Here is a 16748-nt window from a genome sequence, read left to right on the forward strand (position 1 = left end):
CAGTGACCAGCACAGTGCTGGGCACCGCATGGACACCCGGAGTTATGGACTGACTTAAGTCCCCCCACCACCTGCCCACAAAAAAGATATGTTGAAATCTAGATCCCCAATACCTTAGAATACAACCTTTACATAGGTAATTAGGTTGAAAGGAGGTAATTGCAGTGTCCTTCTATTTTAATCTATGTGCTACCAGAGCGAGCCCAAGGGTGTTCTCAAACAAAGGGGACATTTGGACACAGACAGACACGCAGAGATTTAAGTGATACAGCCATAAACCAAGGGACACTACAGATAGCCAGGCCAGCGAAGCACCAGAAGCTAAGGAGAGGCAAGGAGCGTTTCTTGACCTGCCGGTTTTGGAGGGAGCCCGGCCCTCCCCACGCCTTGGGTCCGGACTTCTAGACTCCAGAGCCATGTGAAAACACATTTCCATTGCTCCAAACCACCCAGTTCATGGTGCCTTGTTCCCGAGGCCCTAGAACATCAAACAGCCAGTGAGTATCTATCGGAGGGACGGTACGGCTCCTGGTGTGTCTAGAGAGACATGCCATCTCTTCGCCCACAGAGGAGGGTGTGGGTGCCCAGACAGGCCATGGAGAAGGCGCCTGTCCTTGCTCTGTGTGGGCAGGGAGCCGCTGTGGGCAGAATAAGGTAGGATTTAAACCCGGGGAAGAGTCTGTGCTCTTCATTTCCACCCTGGAGTAGCCCAGGGGCTCTAGAAAACCCTCCCGGCCCAAGGTTCCAAGGGGCCTCCTCCCGACCTCCCTCTGCTCTGGGTGAGCACGAAGAAATGGGGTTTAGTTTCCCAGTAAAAATGGAAGCAAGGATAGCATTTGACTCTCTCTCTCTCTCTCTCTCTCTCTCTCTCTCTCTCTCTCTCTCTCTCTCTCTCTCGGCACTGGTTCACAGCTGGACGCCCATAGCAGGAGGCCTGGGTAAACTCCCAGTCTGGAGCCCGCCCGCACCCCCCCACCCCCCCGACCCCCCCGCCCAGATAGGGCAGAAGTCATCATCTCGCACACACGCTGTGGGCGGCTTTGCTGTGGCCACAGCCGGCCGTGAGGCAACAGATCCTTGCCAGGCGAGATTTCAAAATCTGACTGCTGGAGGGGCCCGCAGCATGTTTTCTGCTCTTACCTCATAAGCCCTGGCACATCCATGAAGGCCAGGAGTCTCGGGAGAGATTGATGGAAATACATCCTTCCTCTTTTTTTCCTCCCCCCAAGATATAGTTATTTATTTGACAGAGAGAAAGCACATGTGGGTGGGACAGAGAGAGGAAGAGAGAATCTCCAGCGGACTTCGTGCTGAGCATGGAGCCTGAGGCAGGGCTTCATCTCATGACCTTGACCTTGAGATCACGACCCTGAGATTACGACCCAAGCCAAAACCAAGAGCTGGAGGTTTAACAGACTGTGCTACCCAGGCGCCCTCATACCTCCTCCTTCTTTAATCCGAACTCTGTCTTCCAGGGCTCCCCAAACATCCCACCTCCTTGTCTGGCATATGCAAACTGGAGGTCATGACCTAGGAGCCCTCCTGAGGATGTGGGCAAGTGAGAGGTACCCCACACACGGGGATATGTGGCCACAGACAGCGGGGCATAGAGAATGTTTGGAGTTCTTAGAACTGTGGTTCTCAGCCCTGGCTGCACAGGAGAATCCCCCCTTAAAAACCCTGATGCCTGGACAGCATCACCAGACCAATTATATCAGAATTCCCTGGGGAGGGCAGCACCCAGACATCGGAGCTTTAAAATGTTTTCCCAGGTGATTCCAATGGGCAGTGAAGTTGAAGAGAAATAATTTGTTGGACAAAGGAGCTGGGCAAGGAGAGGGGAGCTGTACTCCAGCTGGATGGAAAGCAGCGGGGAAGCGATCATCTCAAAAGGCTTCTAGAAAGGAAGAATGGTGGTTGCCAGGGGCTGGGGGCGGGTGGGATAGGGAGTTATTGTTGGGTGGATACAGAGTCTCAGTTTGGGCAGATGAAAAGAAAAAAGTTCTGGAAACGGCTGGTGGTGATGGATGCAGAACAACGTGAGTGTACTTAATGCCACTGAACTACACCCTTACAAGCAGTTACAGAATGCAAGAGACAGAGTTGCGGATTTAGAAAGGAAATCCAGCCTCAAGATTGATGTTGAATTAGGAGATGTCTAGGAATCTCTTGAAGATACCTCCATCTATGTCGATATCTGCTTATCGATCTGTATCTTTGTAGATAGATAGATGATAGGTAAATAGATAAGAGACATGCTTTGGGGGGTAAAAAAAAGATGTGCTTGGGGGAGTGGATCCGGAGAAAATGCTTTTTTTTTTTTTTTTAAAGATTTTATTTATTTATTTGACAGATTGAGATGACAAATAGGCAGAAAGGCAGGCAGAGAGAGAGAGGAGAAAGCAGGCTCCCTGCTGAGCAGAGAGCCTGATGTGGGGCTCGATCCCTGGACCCTGGAATCATGACCCGAGCTGAAGGCAGAGACTTTAACCCACTGAGCCACCCAGGCGCCCCAACAAGCTGCTTTTAAATGTACTTTATTTAAAAAAAAAAAAAAAAATCTAAGGATATCCAGGGATCTTTAGTAAAAAAAAAAAAAAAAGTGTAATGAGACAGAATAGAGCTATCAAAGTATATTATGCAGCATCATAAGTTTTTTTAAGATTTTATTTATTTATTTGAGAGAGAGTACGAGCTGTGGAGAGGAGCAGAGAGAGAGAAAGCAGCAGACTCCCCACTGAGCAGGGAGCCCAATGGTCTGGATCCCTGCAGCCGGAGATCGTGAGCTGAGCTGAGAGCAAATGCTTAACCAACTGAGCCACCTAGGCATCCTGCAGCATAATAATTTTTTTTTAAGATTTTATTTATTTATTTGACAGAATGAGAGAGATCACAAGTAGGTAAGAGGCAGGCAGAGAGAGGAAGAAGCAGGCTCCCCGCTGAGCAGAGAGGCTCCCCGAGAGCCTGATGCAGGGCTTGATCCCAAGACTCTGAAGGCAGAGGCTTTAACCCACTGAGTCACCCAGGCGCCCCGCATAATAATTTTTTTTTAAGTGTGGTTAGTTTGTCACTAAATGAGATGGGGGGGGGGGCACATGGGTGCCTCAATGGGTCCAAAGTCGGACCTCTGATTTTGGATCAGGTCTCGTAGCCTCAGGGTCCTGCATGGAGCCTGAACTGGGCTCCCAGTTTAGCAGGGAGTCAGCTCGGGATTCTCTCTCCTGCTGTCCCTCCCTTCCCAGGGCCCACACCTGCATGCATGCTCGTGCTCTTCTCTCTCTCGCTAACAAATAGATAAATCTTTTTAAGAAAATGAGTTAGAGGGGCACCTGGGTGGCTCAGTGCGTTAAAGCCTCTGCCTTTGGCTCGGGTCATGATCCCAGGGTCCTGGAATCGAGCCCCGAATCGGGCTCTCTGCTCAGCAGGGAGCCTGCTTCCCTTCCTCTCTCTACCTGCCCCTCTGACTACTTGTGATCTCTGTCTGTCAAATAAATAAATAAAATCTTAAAAAAAAAAAAAAGAAAATGAGTTGGAGAACTAGTAGAAAGGAAAACTCACAAACGGACATGTGAAAGTAGTTTATGATAAATGTGGCATTTCAAATGGTGGTGAAAAAAATTTTTCGAGGGTGTTAGGACCACCCTTGTGTAGACATTTGTGGGGGAAGGGGCAAGGCCCCCAGCACCTGGAGCCTAGGGGAGGGAGGAGGAGAGGCAGCTGAGGAGTGCTGCCCAGGGAGGTCAGGAAGCTAGAGTTGCTCAGGGGGCATTTCGAGTGGGATGAGTCCCAGGAGACATCCCGGGAGATACCTGTGGCTACAGATACAGCTGATGGGAATTACAAGAGAGGACAGATGGGGTTGGGCTAGGGGCCCAGAGGAAAAGGATCTTCCTTTTCAAAGGCCCAAGGAGGAACAACTGAGGCTGGGATTGAGAAGCAAAGGAAGGGGGGCATCTAGGCAGGACAGTGGGGCCTGAAGACCCAGTGGGAAGAGAGGGAGCAGGCCAGACCAGCAGCCACAGGTTTCGGTTTCAGGCACAAAGGTGCGGGACCTGTGACCAGATCTTCACGCTGTGGTATAGGAGTCTGAGCGTCTGATAGGGTGTGTGTGGACAGAAGGTGAGCCCAAGGGATGGGGAAGGAAGGCAGAAGGGGTAAAAGCCAGAGGAATTATGGGCCCATGGAGACCCCTTTCCCTTCCTTTCCTCTAGAATGACAGGCTGTGGCAGAGGCCGGCTCTGGATGCCCCACGTGGCTCATAATGTGTCCCTCACAACTTAGTCTTTCTCGAACCTTCCTCTCGGAGCCCCTGCAGTAAGGACAAAGCAGGACAGGGCACCCATGCCAGTCATCATGAGGGCTGATCTGGGCAGCCCATCTTGGATGGGGTCCAGAGAGGATCTCTGGGGCAGGTGGGCTCTGGAATGTCCGCACCCGCAGGCAGCCGGGACACTGTGGCCAACTGGGAACCAGCTGCTCACCCTGTCCCACCACCAGGCAAGGCCTGTGCAGTTCCCTCCCTTCCCTGGGTCCACAAAGGCCTTTCTGTTTTGGGTCAGCCGTGGAGACATGAGTGAACTGAGTTCCAGGTGAAGGCAGCAATGGTATCTTATCTTGGGGAGAGGAAAGCCATGCTTCCCACTCCCACCTGCCCTAAGGGCTCAAGGTCCAGGCAGCCCCCTCTTAGCTCCCCCCACAAAAGCTGTCATGGTAAGCAAGCCAGAAGAGAAGGCAAGATGGAAATGATCTCCAAAAGATAAGGGAAGGGGGTGGCCAGAGGAACTCCCAAGAACCATCTTGGAATGGAGCTATTCCCTTCTTGATTACACAATACCCTGCAAGTAGTAAACGTTTATGGCCACTTCTATCTGAGAGCATTCCCACACTACTGGTACTTTGCTAAACCTTAACTTGCTTTATCTTTTAGGAAGACAGGAGAACACAGCAGTCAATGGCTCAAACACGGTCAGGCAGGACTGGCTATGAGCTTCTCAACCTCTCCGAGCCAAAGATGTCTCATCTCATGCATCTGACCCCAAACCGCCCAGTATGAATCACCCTGTGCCCCAGACCCACCAGCACTGCCTGGACCCAGCAGGGAGGAGCCAAGAGGATCAAGGAGGTGTTCCGTTTTTCAGGCCAGGCAGCTACTCCCAGACACAAGCCCCCTGGCCATGGATAGGCCCTGGAGGGCCAGGATCCTTGACTGGCCTGAAGCATTGCAGCCACCCATCCCCACTACGCCCTTGAACAAAGGAAAGGAGGCCCCTGAGTTAAAAGCAGAACTGGGTTGGATCACAGGTCTGAGCCTCCCGGTACAGTGCTCCCTCTACAACATGCCCTCAGGTCCTCTCGGGTCATTTCAAATCCAAGCCCCAGGAGACCAGTTTTTCCCTCTTGGCTTTACCACCAGCATACCCAGAGTAAGTAAATCCATAGAAAGAGAAGGCAGGTTGGTGGTGCCCGGGCTAGAGAAAGGTGGAAGCAGGGAGTAACTAACCGCTTCAAGGGGGACAGGGGTTTCCTTTTAGGGTGATAAAGTCAGAACTAGACAGAGGCAGCAGGTGCACACGTTGTGAACACACTAAATGCCACTGAATCGTTCACTTTAAAACGGTTAGTTTTCTTTTTTTTTTTTTTTTAAGATTTTATTTATTTGACAGAGAGAGATCACAGCAGGCAGAGAGGCAGGCAGAGAGAGGGGAAGGGAAGCAGGCCCCTGCTGAGCAGAGAGCCCGATGCGGGACTCGATCCCAGGACCCTGAGATCATGACCTGAGCCGAAGGCAGCGGCTTAACCCACTGAGCCACCCAGGCGCCCCAAAACGGTTAGTTTTCTATTATGTGACTTTTACCTTGATTACAAATAAAGGTACCCAGGGGCCCCTGGGTGGCTCAGTTGGTTAAGCATCTGCCTTCGGCTCAGGTCATGATCCTAGGATCCTGGGATGGAGGCCAGCATCGGGCTCCCTGCTCAACAGGGAGTCTGTTTCTCCCTCACACTCTCCCACTGTGCTCCCTCTCTCTCTCAAATAAATAAATAAGATCTTTGAAAAAATAAAATAAAAAGAAATAAGGGAATCTGGAGATAAGAGATTAAAGGAGGAAGAGAGCAAGTGCCAAGGGGGGCAGGGAGGTGAAGAAGGGCTGAGGTATGGGGGGGGCATTGCAGGAACAGGGTGGCTTGAGGTGGGGGAACAGTAAGAGGGAAGGTGGTCTAGACAATGCAGCCAGTTGAAGCGGCAGATTTGAGCCTTGGACTTGGGAAGCCAACTGCCTGTAGGGGAAAGGGAAGAACCAGGGAGGGAGGCAGACAGGCACTAACAGACCTCAAGCTGTTTGCTTCCTCTGAGTGTGGACTGCAAGCTCCAGGGTGGGTGTGGGCAGGGACCTCATCATTTTGGCTGTTTCTAATTTTCAGAGCAGTTTCGTCACAGGTAGATGGTTCTTTTAAAAACGCTGGTGCCAAGGGAATGATATCAAACACATTAAGCACCAGGAAGATGATCTGCCGCCCACACCAGAGAAGTGAGGATGGCACTGGGCTGAGTGTGTGTGTCACTCAGTGCAGCAGGGGGGCTGCCCGACTTCCCAGGGCCCAGAGGGCCTGCCCAGAGTCCCGAGGGGGCAGCACCTTCCCAGGGCCCAGAGGGCCTGCCCAGAGTCCAGAGGGGGCAGCACCCACGCGGGCCTGAGGTGGGGGAAAGGATTGGGTGAGCACCAAGGGCTCCTTTGTCAGACCCAGGAAGGATAGTGGGGGCAGCTACAGGAAGTGGGGGGGGTGAGGAGTTCCCTCCGGAATCTCTCCCCCCACTTCCCTCCCCTGCGCTTGCACAGCTCCTGCACATGCTCAGTGTGCCCACGAATTGGGTAGGCTGGGGGAGGGCATCGGCTGGCACCCCCACTTAAAGGGCCAGTGCCATCCTTGCTTACACCCAGCAGGAGCAGTGGGAACTGGCCCCCCTCTTCCCGCATCCTGATCACTTCACCTCAGACCCCCCTCTTCACTTCCTGAGGATGCCTTCTGCCCCCTCTCTGGACACAGGAGTTTCCACCTGAGCTGGAAGGAGTCCCTGATGGGGAAGAGAGGAGGAGGTGGGCAAGGGTACACAGAGGTGATGGGAAGCTTCGCTCCCGTGGAATGTATCTGCCTCTGTGGGCTTCCCTCTCCTGGCCCAGGTGACCAAGAAGATCCTGGAAAGCAAATGGGCATGAGGGAGGCAGACACTGAACATTTGTTCTAGAAAGGCCTGGAGAGGGAATGGGAATGTGTCTAAGCCCCAATTTCCCCAGCTGAGGAGGTGTGTCTGTTGTGGCAGAGGTGGGGGGGGGGGGTTGCTGTAAAGTTGGAGCTTCTGTCACTGCTGCGGGGTAGAGAGAAGCCCAGGCCTCAGGACCAGGCAGCCAGAAAGGGGAAAAGGTGAGAGAAGCAAGAGGGGCCCACACTTGGCCACCACCTGTGGCAGAGCGACCCCCCAACCCCCGTGCTGCTCAGCCCTGGGGCTCCTGGGCACTGAGGCCAGGGAACCAGATCTGGGGAGGAGGGCCACTGAGTCTACTTCACCGACCCCTCTCAGTAAAGACACTTTCCTTGCTCACACTGTTTTTCTTGCCCCAGCCTTGGGAATATTAACCCAGCTTGAGAGAGAGCGAGAGGGTGCGAGCCTCTCTCTCTCTTTCGGGGGTGGGGCGGACCAGCCGCAGCCCAGCCGTCTCCAGGCTCCTCGGCTTCCGCGCCAAGAAGGGCGGATCTCCTCACCTGGCCCGCCCAGCAGCTCTTGCCTACTCAGGGAAGCGCTGGCCCAAGCCGCCTCCAGGCCACACCCCCAGCACCTCTCCCTCCCGTCACACCCCTCCCCCAACCCTCCTGCAGCCCCCTCGGCAATCTCCTCACCCCTCCTCATCACAGCACACCACCGGGTAAACAACCTTGTCCAACCAGGCCCAACCTCTGCCTCTGGGCTCCCAGGCTCCTCACTGAGGAATGCGGCAGCTAGGAGGCTGCCTGGGGCTGCCAGGGCCTTGAGGGCGGGGTGGGGGGCTGCCTTCGGGTCCCCAGCTGGCACCGCAAGGAGGAGGGCAGGCTAGGTATTCAGAAAGCCTCTCCCACCTGCTCTGCACCTTGGATTTCCCATCTGCAAAGTGGGGACAGTGGTTCCTCTGGTCTTTCCTGAGCTGCTTGGGGATCAAAGAGAAGGGGGCTAAAATCTGCAGCAGAACCCCATCCCCACCCCACCCCCCGCCCCCCACCAGGGATAGGAGATTCTGCTCTTTTCTTGAAAACTGTCCCTTCCTAGAATCAGTTCTCTCCTCGCTTCCCTTGCTGAAGGCGCTGGCAAGGCCTGGGTGTGGCAGGGCAGAAATGAAAGTTGTCCAGACACACAAGGTTCGTCAACATTTCCATCTCAGCGGCTCAGAGGCCCGAGCCCTTCTGTTGCTGAATGTGGCATGTCAAGATGAGCCTTCCTGGAATGGAAGCTAGGTTGGGCTGGCCAGGTCTCCGCCCCTCCCCACACATGGGGTGTGTGGCCAAGGGACACAGGCTCATGGGTGAGTTGGCTAACTTCCCTCTCCACCACCCCAGCCTGAACTCGGCAACCAATATGGACGCGGGCACAGTGATGCTAGTGACCCCGGTGTCTGGGGAAGGGTGGTCTGCAGGGGCGGGGTGGGGGATGGTGGTGGTGCTGGATGAGTTCATTTCAGAACCCAGTACTACCTGGCGCGGGGCTGGGACCTGCATTGTCCCAGCTAACTCAGCTGTCGATATCGCAGACAGGTGAGGGGCTCACCTCGGAGGGAATGAGGGAAGGGACCACACAGGTGACTAGGCTAAGAGAAGCAGGAGGCACAGAGCGGAAGTGAGCAGTGGGAAAGCCAGGCCACCAGCTCTGCTAACCCCAGCCCGCCCAGGGCTTTTTTTCCATTAGGAGAAAACCTCCCTTGGGGCACCTGGGTGGCTTAGCTGGCTAAGGGTCCCACCCTTGATTTCGGCTCAGGTCACGGTCTCAGGGTCGTGGGAGCCAACCCTGCATCTAGGTCCCCACTCAGAGCGGAGTGTACTTAGTCCTCTCCCTCTGCCCCTCCTACTTATGCATGCGTGTGCATTCTCTCTCTCAAATCAATAAAATCTTTTTTTTTAAAGATTTTATTTATTTATTTGACAAGCAGAGATCACAAGTAGACAGAGAAGCAGGCAGAGAGAGAGAAGCGGAAGTAGGCTCAGGGAGCATGATGATGCAGGGCTCCATCCCAGGATCCTGGGATCATGACCTGAGCCTAAGGCAGCGGCTTAACCCACTGAGCCACCCAGGCGCCCCCAAATCAATAAAATCTTAAAAAAAAAAAATGTAGAAAACGTCCCTTGAGGGCATACTTGTAAGTGCCCTTCCAGGAGGTAAGGGGACAAAAGTGATGATGAACATCCTGCCCAGCCACTGACTTCGAGGTATGGGCCCAGGGGGCTGCCAAGGACAAAAGGAGACGCAAGCTATCCGGCTTGGCCCTCCACGCTATGGGGAGGACAGGGAGAATGCAGGGAGCCTGGGAACAAAGCCTGACCGAAGCCCTCCTAAGTCCCAGCTCTCTCCCCTCCAGGGACACCCGCAGCTCCTCACAGCCATCTGGCATCTTAAGTCAAGTTCTGGCCCAACCCGGTGGTTCCTGAGCGCCCCCTCCCCTTGCCTCATCCTCTGTAATACCTTCAGAGCAGCCTGATTGTTCCTGGACACATAGAGCAGAATTCAGGCATCCTGGAGGTCTCGGTGGTTCCCCAGTACAGAGGTGTGCTGGCCTCTCAGGCTTGGGGAAAGGCAGGGATTGGGACCACAGGCCCAAACCTCTCTAGGACACAGTATGCTCTGATTCTCAGAGCAGCCCCAGTGAAATCAATCCTAGCCACTCCCATTTGGGCTCGTGAAAATCCTTTAATTTCTTTGTGAAAAATAATAAGACATCAAAGACCAAATTACAGAAATGACCAGGTGGAAGGCTGAACATACTTTCACTGTTCTCAGGGGCCACAGAGGGGCCGGAAGTGGTTTTCATCTGTCACCTGCCTCCCGGAGCCCCAGTTGGCCCCAGCGTGTACTGAAACAGGACCTGATCCTGGCGCGGGGGTTGGGGGGATGTCCCCCCACTAGGTGCCTGGCTCCCCACCGGGGCCGCCGCCCTCTCGGTTCCACCTGGCATTCTCCTGCCGCAGCCGCTGGTTCTCTGTCCGGAGCCTCTGGACCTCGGCAGCCAGCTCCTCCACCTGGCGGCAGGGCTGCTGGCCGGCGCACCCCTGCAGCTGCTGCAGCCTCCGGGTCTCCTCCTCGGCCTGAGACAGCCGCCTCTCCAGATCTAGGTAGTCTCGAACCAGCTCCTGCTTGCTGCGGCCCTGCAGGCTCTCCGTGTGGTAGCGCTCGTAGGCCTCCGAGAAATCCCTCTGCTGGAACTCGCCGTGAGCGCGGCCCCGGCCGTCGGCTTCCCCGGCCTCGCTCTCCCCGCTGGAGCCTGGGTGGGAGGCCCCGTGGGGCACCTCCAGGTCTGGCTCCTCAGGGTCGCGGTCGTTCATCAGAAACTGGGTGGTGTTGTAGGGCGCCACGGGCTGGCCTTTGGCAAACATCTCCTCGCGCACCCGGGAGGCCCTCTGGCTCTGCCTCTCATCCCGCTGCTGCTTCTCGGCCCAGCTCAACTCCAGGTAGGGCCGCCAGTGGCGTTTGCGCTTGGAAGGCCTCCGGCGGTGCTTCTTCCGGCCCAGCACGGCTTCCACCGAGCTGCCCCCGGGGTTCTGGGTCCGGGAGCCCCTGCTGATCCAGCCCAGGCCACTGCCAGCCCCGGTGGGATCTTCCTCCTCTGAGTGGCTCTCTATCCGGGGTGTCAGGGGCAGGGCACTACCAGGGTCATGAGGCTCAGGGGGTGTTGGGGGGCTCCCAGGAGCACCAGGGGTCTAAACAGAGAGGACAAGGAAGAGCGAATCAGACAACCTGTCCCTGGCGCCTGAAGCCTTCTGCAACCACCCGGCCTGAAACTGACCTTCCCACAGTTGACGTGGGGTCCCTCTCTAGCCTCTCGCCCTCTGCAACTCTTTGTTGGTTTATGGGCTCCTGTCTGCCCCCCGCCCCTCACCCAGCCCTTCTCAAGGGAACTCATGAAAAGAGTGGACATTCTGCCTGTGTGCCTCACTCCGGAATGGCAGTGCCTCTAACAGCAGGCGTCCCGGGCCTCACAGAGGAGGCCTACCATAAATACGGTGGGGATGAAGACAGAGAAGAAGGAGACAGGATGGGCAGTGGCTCCTGCTGCATTTGCTTGATGAGCCCTCTTTCTAGAAAGAAAGTCCGTCTTTCCAACGGACTTGGTTTTGTGGGTAAGCAACCTCAGGGCCCCTCACCCCCCATTCTGCTTGGAAAGGCCCTGTGCTTTGCTTTATGCTCTGCTTTAAGTTCTTGTCTTGAACTTCTTAACAGTTTTTGAGTAAAGAACACTTTACACTGAGCCCGACAAATTACGTCACCCATCTTGCTTCGAGCTATGTGCATGGCTGACTCTTCAGGGCTTGGTGCCAATGTCACCTCTTCAGAGGGCCACGCCCCCCCCAACTACCCTATCTAAAGATCCCATCTTCCTTTCCCAGGGACACTGCCATGTGACCCAGTTCACATCCCACACAGCATCTACCACAATACCATTTACCATCTGTCTTCTTCCTATAAGAATGTGTCTTGTCTGTCCAGTCCACCACTGTGTCCCTCTGCATGGCCCAAGGTGAGAGCTCGATGAACAGGTTAAAGGACATAAAGCTCACACCGGACAGAAAAAAAAAAAAAAAAAAAGACACTGGGACACGAGACACTCCTTTCCGTTGGTCTAGGGTCAAGAAGATGGAATGTATTTTTTCCAAGCAGAAGCTGGTATCAGTTCTTGAAATAAGCAGCAGGAAAGAGGCCCTCGATAGAGAGAGGAAGGGTGAACCTCCAGTCTGCAGCAGAGAGCATTCTAGAACTTATCTAGGAGGTGGAAAGGATTCTCTCAAGACAGTGTGTGTGCAAAGCATCTGTTTATCTCCGTCGTGGTAAGGGTGGGAGCACTCGGGGTGGGGGATGGGGAATGAATTGCTCTCTGTCTGTGGTTTGGGAATTCTAATAATAACCGCTACCATTGGCATGTTGATTTACGATGCACACCACGGGTCAGACACACCCGAGCACAGGTCCAGACACTGTGGGGGGGGGTGCAGCCCTGTAGGAGCTGGAGGGGTGTTGTGTGTGTTTGGGAGGCCCTGGGGTTCTCATCTTCATCTGGGATGGGGTATGTCAGAGTGTGTGAGGCGCTGGTGTGTATGTTGTCTGTGTTGTACTGTTACTTCACCTACAGGGAGATCGTCAATCGGGAACAGTCCTTGTCTCCACCAATGTCTTGAGCCAAGTGAGACAGGACTTTTGGCCCACACCAGAAGGGGCAAGGCCCCTGGCAGTGCCAAGACAAGGTGGCTTAGTGCTCGCTTCGGCAGCACATATACAAGACAAGGTGGCTTGTGTGCGCACAATCATTCACCTACCCCCAGCCCTCAGCACGTGTCACCTAATGATCCTTCCCCTCACCCAAACCACCCCTGCCCCTCAGCCCCAAGTGCCACCTCCCTCCTGAAGGCTTGTCCCTTCATTGCCATTCCCACTACTGCGGATAAACTATGTGATCTGGGTGAGTCACCTGCCCTCTCTGAACCTCTAACCCCAACATGTCATGAACTCCAAGTTAAACAACTCCAGAAAACACTGGAAGGGGCTACATAAGGTGGGTTAGAGGAGCTGAGTCCCCTCCTCACATACATGGACTTGTAAACTCTGGGAGAATAGGCAGCGTGGGGAGCAGGAAGAGAGCATGGGCAGAGAAGGTCTGGGTTGCTGTTGCCAGATCGGAGGGTGACCATTCCCGATACAACCCGTCTCTCACTGTCTCCTGGATGCTCTGTGAACCCCAACCCCCACCCTAATTTATGAACCAACCACTCAAACTCTTTTCCCTACGTCAGACTTGGTTCTCAGCCTTAACAAAATACAAGGCAGGGTTCCGGTGTCAGAAGGCCCTAAGTTTAAACCGTGGATCTTTTTGTTCGTTGGCTGCATGAATCTAGAAAAAGGTATTTCAGCTCTGTTAACCTTAGCTTCTTTGAAATGGATACAGTAATTCCTATCTTGAAGGGCTGCTAAGGATTTCATGAGACCGCACAGATTTGGCATCCTGGCCAGCACACAGTAGGAACTCAGTTAGAAATACTGGTTTTCCAGATTGGCCAACACATCTGAGACAAGCGACCAGGATCCCAGTGGGCAGGATCCACGACAGGGCACTCAGGTGGTTGGGAAGGTAGGGCTTACCTTGGCCTCCTCCAGGGCGGCTGTTGACTCTGTGTTACAGTTGGTCTGGCTCGAAGTAGACACCTTCTTCTGCTCCCAATCTTTCAGCAGATGCTTCTAACTAATGACACCAGCCTTAAATAACAGAAAGCTAAGTCTTAAAGGAGAATTTTCAGGAAGGCTGGCTGCTCAGGAATTTTTCACCAAGGCAGAAGCGGCCATTTTGTAGCACCAGACCCACACAACTTCATTATGAAATGCAGGCCCTCAGGCCTCCACTCCCGGGGTTTTCACACCTCTAGCCAGCAAAGGGCCATCCTCCCAGTCCTGTCCCTCAGGCCCCAGGCCAGGGCTTACATTCTAGGCTGTTCTTCTGGAAGTCACAGAGACTCAGGCTGGCAATTAGGACGCTAGTCCTGAGCTTTGCTCCCCCAGCAACCAAAGGGGTAAAGAGAGGCAAAGATACAGCAAAGACCTGAAGAGGCTGGTAGTGGAGGGCGGTCAGTGGCTGGAACAAGAAAATATGTAGCAGGCTTTACAAGGGGTTCTTTCCTCACTGCCTCCAGAGGTCGCAATCCTGACAGCACCCCGCCCACCCCCCTTAGGCTGGGGCTCTCCAAGCCAGCACCTCGAGAAACACAGACGTGGTCTGGGCCCGGCCGGGGGCTGAAGCCTTATCATCTCCTGGGCCTGGCCTGTCTCCCCATCCTTCCTCTCAGCACGGGAAACAGAGGAAAGGGGAAGAAGTCTTCACACTACATGCGGCTGGAAGGGAAGCCCAACTGGAATAAGGATGGATTCCTTGGATGAGGGAAAGTGGTCCGAGAAAGGAGATTTTGCAAAGGCGGAACTGACCTATTTGCTGTCAAGGACTATGCACACGACTATCTATATCTGTGTGTCTTTCTGTGCGACCGACGGCCTGTCGGTGCAGCTCCCAGTGCCTCAGCCCTACTTCTTGCTGCAGTTGCAGCAGCTCTGGTCAAACCGCTCGGGGAAGAAGGCGGGGAGAGGGGGAAGACAGCCTGGAAGCGCGGCGCCTGCTGGGGATTGTAGTTCTTCTAGTTTGGGAAGCCGGATGAAGAGCCTGTCACGACCACTGCCAGACTGAGAACTACAAAACCCATCTGCTCTTGCGCGAGCAGCGTCCCGCGCTCACCGATGCCTTCTCTGATTGGTCAAACCGCCTGCCAATATTTTCACTTTCGTCAACGATTAGCTGTGCGGAAGCACAACAAACCCCGCCTTCCGAGATCAATTAAAGAGTTCATTGATGGCGTTAATCTTTACGGGGCAGAAAATAGATCCGGCTGAGAGGGGCGGGGCTGTGGGTGCGGAGGGATCCTCGGCCTAGAGGAAGGCGACGAGAAGGATCGGTGGCCGCCGCCGCCATTTTGGGCTGGGAGGAGGCAGCGGAGGGACTCGCTGCGCAGTGAGAGCACCCCATGGGGGGTGGTCCGGGCGCGGGGAGAGGCCGGGCCAAGTGCGCTGCTTGAAGTGGTGGCGCCGGGAGACGGCGGGGAGTGGGACCGGGGACCGGGGGTGGGTGAAGGTTGGAGTCTTCCCGGCCGGGCCCTGCCCTCAAACTGTCCCGGCAGCCCCGCAGCCTCGCCTCGCACAGACGGCGGGGTTTTGGGCAATTACCGCGTGTTCCCCGAGACCCCAGTTGGGGAGAGACCAGGTGAAACGACTCCCCTCTGTGCTTTACACGGGGGGGCGCAGATCCTGAGGCCGAGCTTTGCCAACTTCTTCCCCACCCCCATGCGGCCTGGGTATGGTGGCGGGGCCCGGCGTTGCGGGGCCTCCGCTTCAACGGGCGAGGTGGGGGCGACGCCAGATTCCAAAGAGTGTCGCCGCGGGGGAGGGCGGAGGGCCCAGCTCTGGCCCCGCGTCCTTCTGGCGTGGCAAACAGCAGGAGGCCCCGAGGGCAGAGAGCCGGGTGCGCCCCCCCCCCTTCCCACATCCTCCCGTATACACCAGGGCCGTCCCGCGGCCCGGGCTTCGAGAAGGAACAGCCTCCTTCCTACAGTAGCAACCACTAATTCCCCCTGGAACTAGGTAGATATGAGGCTCGTGGAAACCTTCAGAAGCCCAATGCTTGGAAATCTCTGAGGGCTCTTGCCCTCAAGATTTTTTTCCAGCCCTGATTCTCCGAACGACCTGACCTGGCACATCCCCAGCCCGTTTGGGAAACTCCAAAAATGTGCTGTTGGCACTTCTCTTGAAAGTTTACACCAAAGAGGTGTTGAGTTTTTGCCCTTTACAGGATGGGGGGGGCACAAAATAACTGAGGGGTCGTGGCTCTGGGAATAAAAATGGAGTGGCCCATTTCGGATGCTTCAGGAACATCTGTGTGCGTTTTGAAATCTGAGCCATGACTTTTACCAAAACTTTTGGAGAAATGGCTGCTCTCCCTAGAGGAAAAAACGAACTAATTCCAACGTAATCTTTATAAGACTACAAATTCTTTCCAGTTTAAAGAACTTTTCTCCCACAAACTAAGCAAAATGGGGAGACTTGGCCACCGGTGCATTGTTACTAGGGAACCTCTATTTTGAATTTCCAAGTAATTGAAAAATCACTTCTGTGGATCCCAGATGTTACCAAGATGGAAATTGCAGTTTTGAGCTACTTCATATTTATAGTGTTTCGGAGGTGAGGGAGACATGCTTTGAAAAAAAATAAACACTCAACCTTATATTAACAGCTGTAGCAGCTTAAGGATTGAAGTTTGATGTGAAATTATTATTATTATTTTTAAATATTTTATTTATTTATTTGACACAGAGAGAGATCACAAGTAGACAGAGAGGCAGGCAGAGAGAGAGGGAGAGGGAAGCAGGCTCCCTGCTGAGCAGAGAGCTCGATGCGGGACTCGATCCTAGGACCCTGAGATCATGACCCAAGCGGAAGGCAGCGGCTTAACCCACTGAGCCACCCAGGCGTCCCTGAAATTATTTCCTTGAATTACAGATTAAACCATCTTGTTTTCTCAAAATCTAACTTCAGAGAGCTTTACATACAGTTCAGGGATATCTTAATTACTTCATTGCTAAAATGTCAGTAAAATTATGCCCAGGTAGACTGAGAGTGGACTGAGTAGTGAACTTTACCTTTGAGGGTACCTCGTGATGAATCTCATTGCCAGTCACACATGGTCACATTCCTGAGCCTTTGGCTTTATTAGCAAGAACCTTGAAAGGTTTTTGAGAACCGAAGCTGCCCTCCTCCTATTAATAATTTTTTTTAAGTTGTAAATGACAATTCCATAATCTTATGTATAGTCTCCCCCTACTTCAGATGGTCTCAGAAAAAATCTTGCAACTGGATTGTGAAAATATGGTCACCATTGACTTGATTTCTTTTTTTTTCTTTTTTGAGATTTTATTTATTTATTTGACAGATC

The 16748-nt window shown here is 54.0% G+C and overlaps 1 protein-coding gene across 3 annotated transcripts; it reads right to left on the reverse strand.

Annotated features, from left to right (window-relative positions):
- Positions 1–9905: 9905 nt before the first annotated feature.
- On the reverse strand, positions 9906–14329 carry HEXIM2 (HEXIM P-TEFb complex subunit 2). Of its 3 annotated transcripts, none has more exons than XM_044247729.1 (3): positions 14198–14329; positions 13364–13477; positions 9906–10932 (listed from the first exon to the last, which is right to left on the reverse strand). In XM_044247729.1, exon 3 carries the CDS (start codon positions 10606–10608, stop codon positions 10138–10140), a length of 471 nt encoding a protein of 156 aa, XP_044103664.1. In that variant the 5' UTR covers positions 10609–10932; positions 13364–13477; positions 14198–14329; the 3' UTR covers positions 9906–10137. The 3 variants fall into 3 exon arrangements, with proteins under 3 accessions (XP_044103664.1, XP_044103666.1, XP_044103667.1); XM_044247731.1 differs by lacking the exon at positions 14198–14329 and adding an exon at positions 13971–14191; XM_044247732.1 differs by lacking the exon at positions 14198–14329 and adding an exon at positions 13700–13954.
- Positions 14330–16748: the final 2419 nt, after the last annotated feature.

Source organism: Neovison vison, chromosome 5 (genome assembly GCF_020171115.1).
Source record: "Neovison vison isolate M4711 chromosome 5, ASM_NN_V1, whole genome shotgun sequence".
Taxonomy (NCBI): Eukaryota; Metazoa; Chordata; class Mammalia; order Carnivora; family Mustelidae; genus Neogale; species Neogale vison.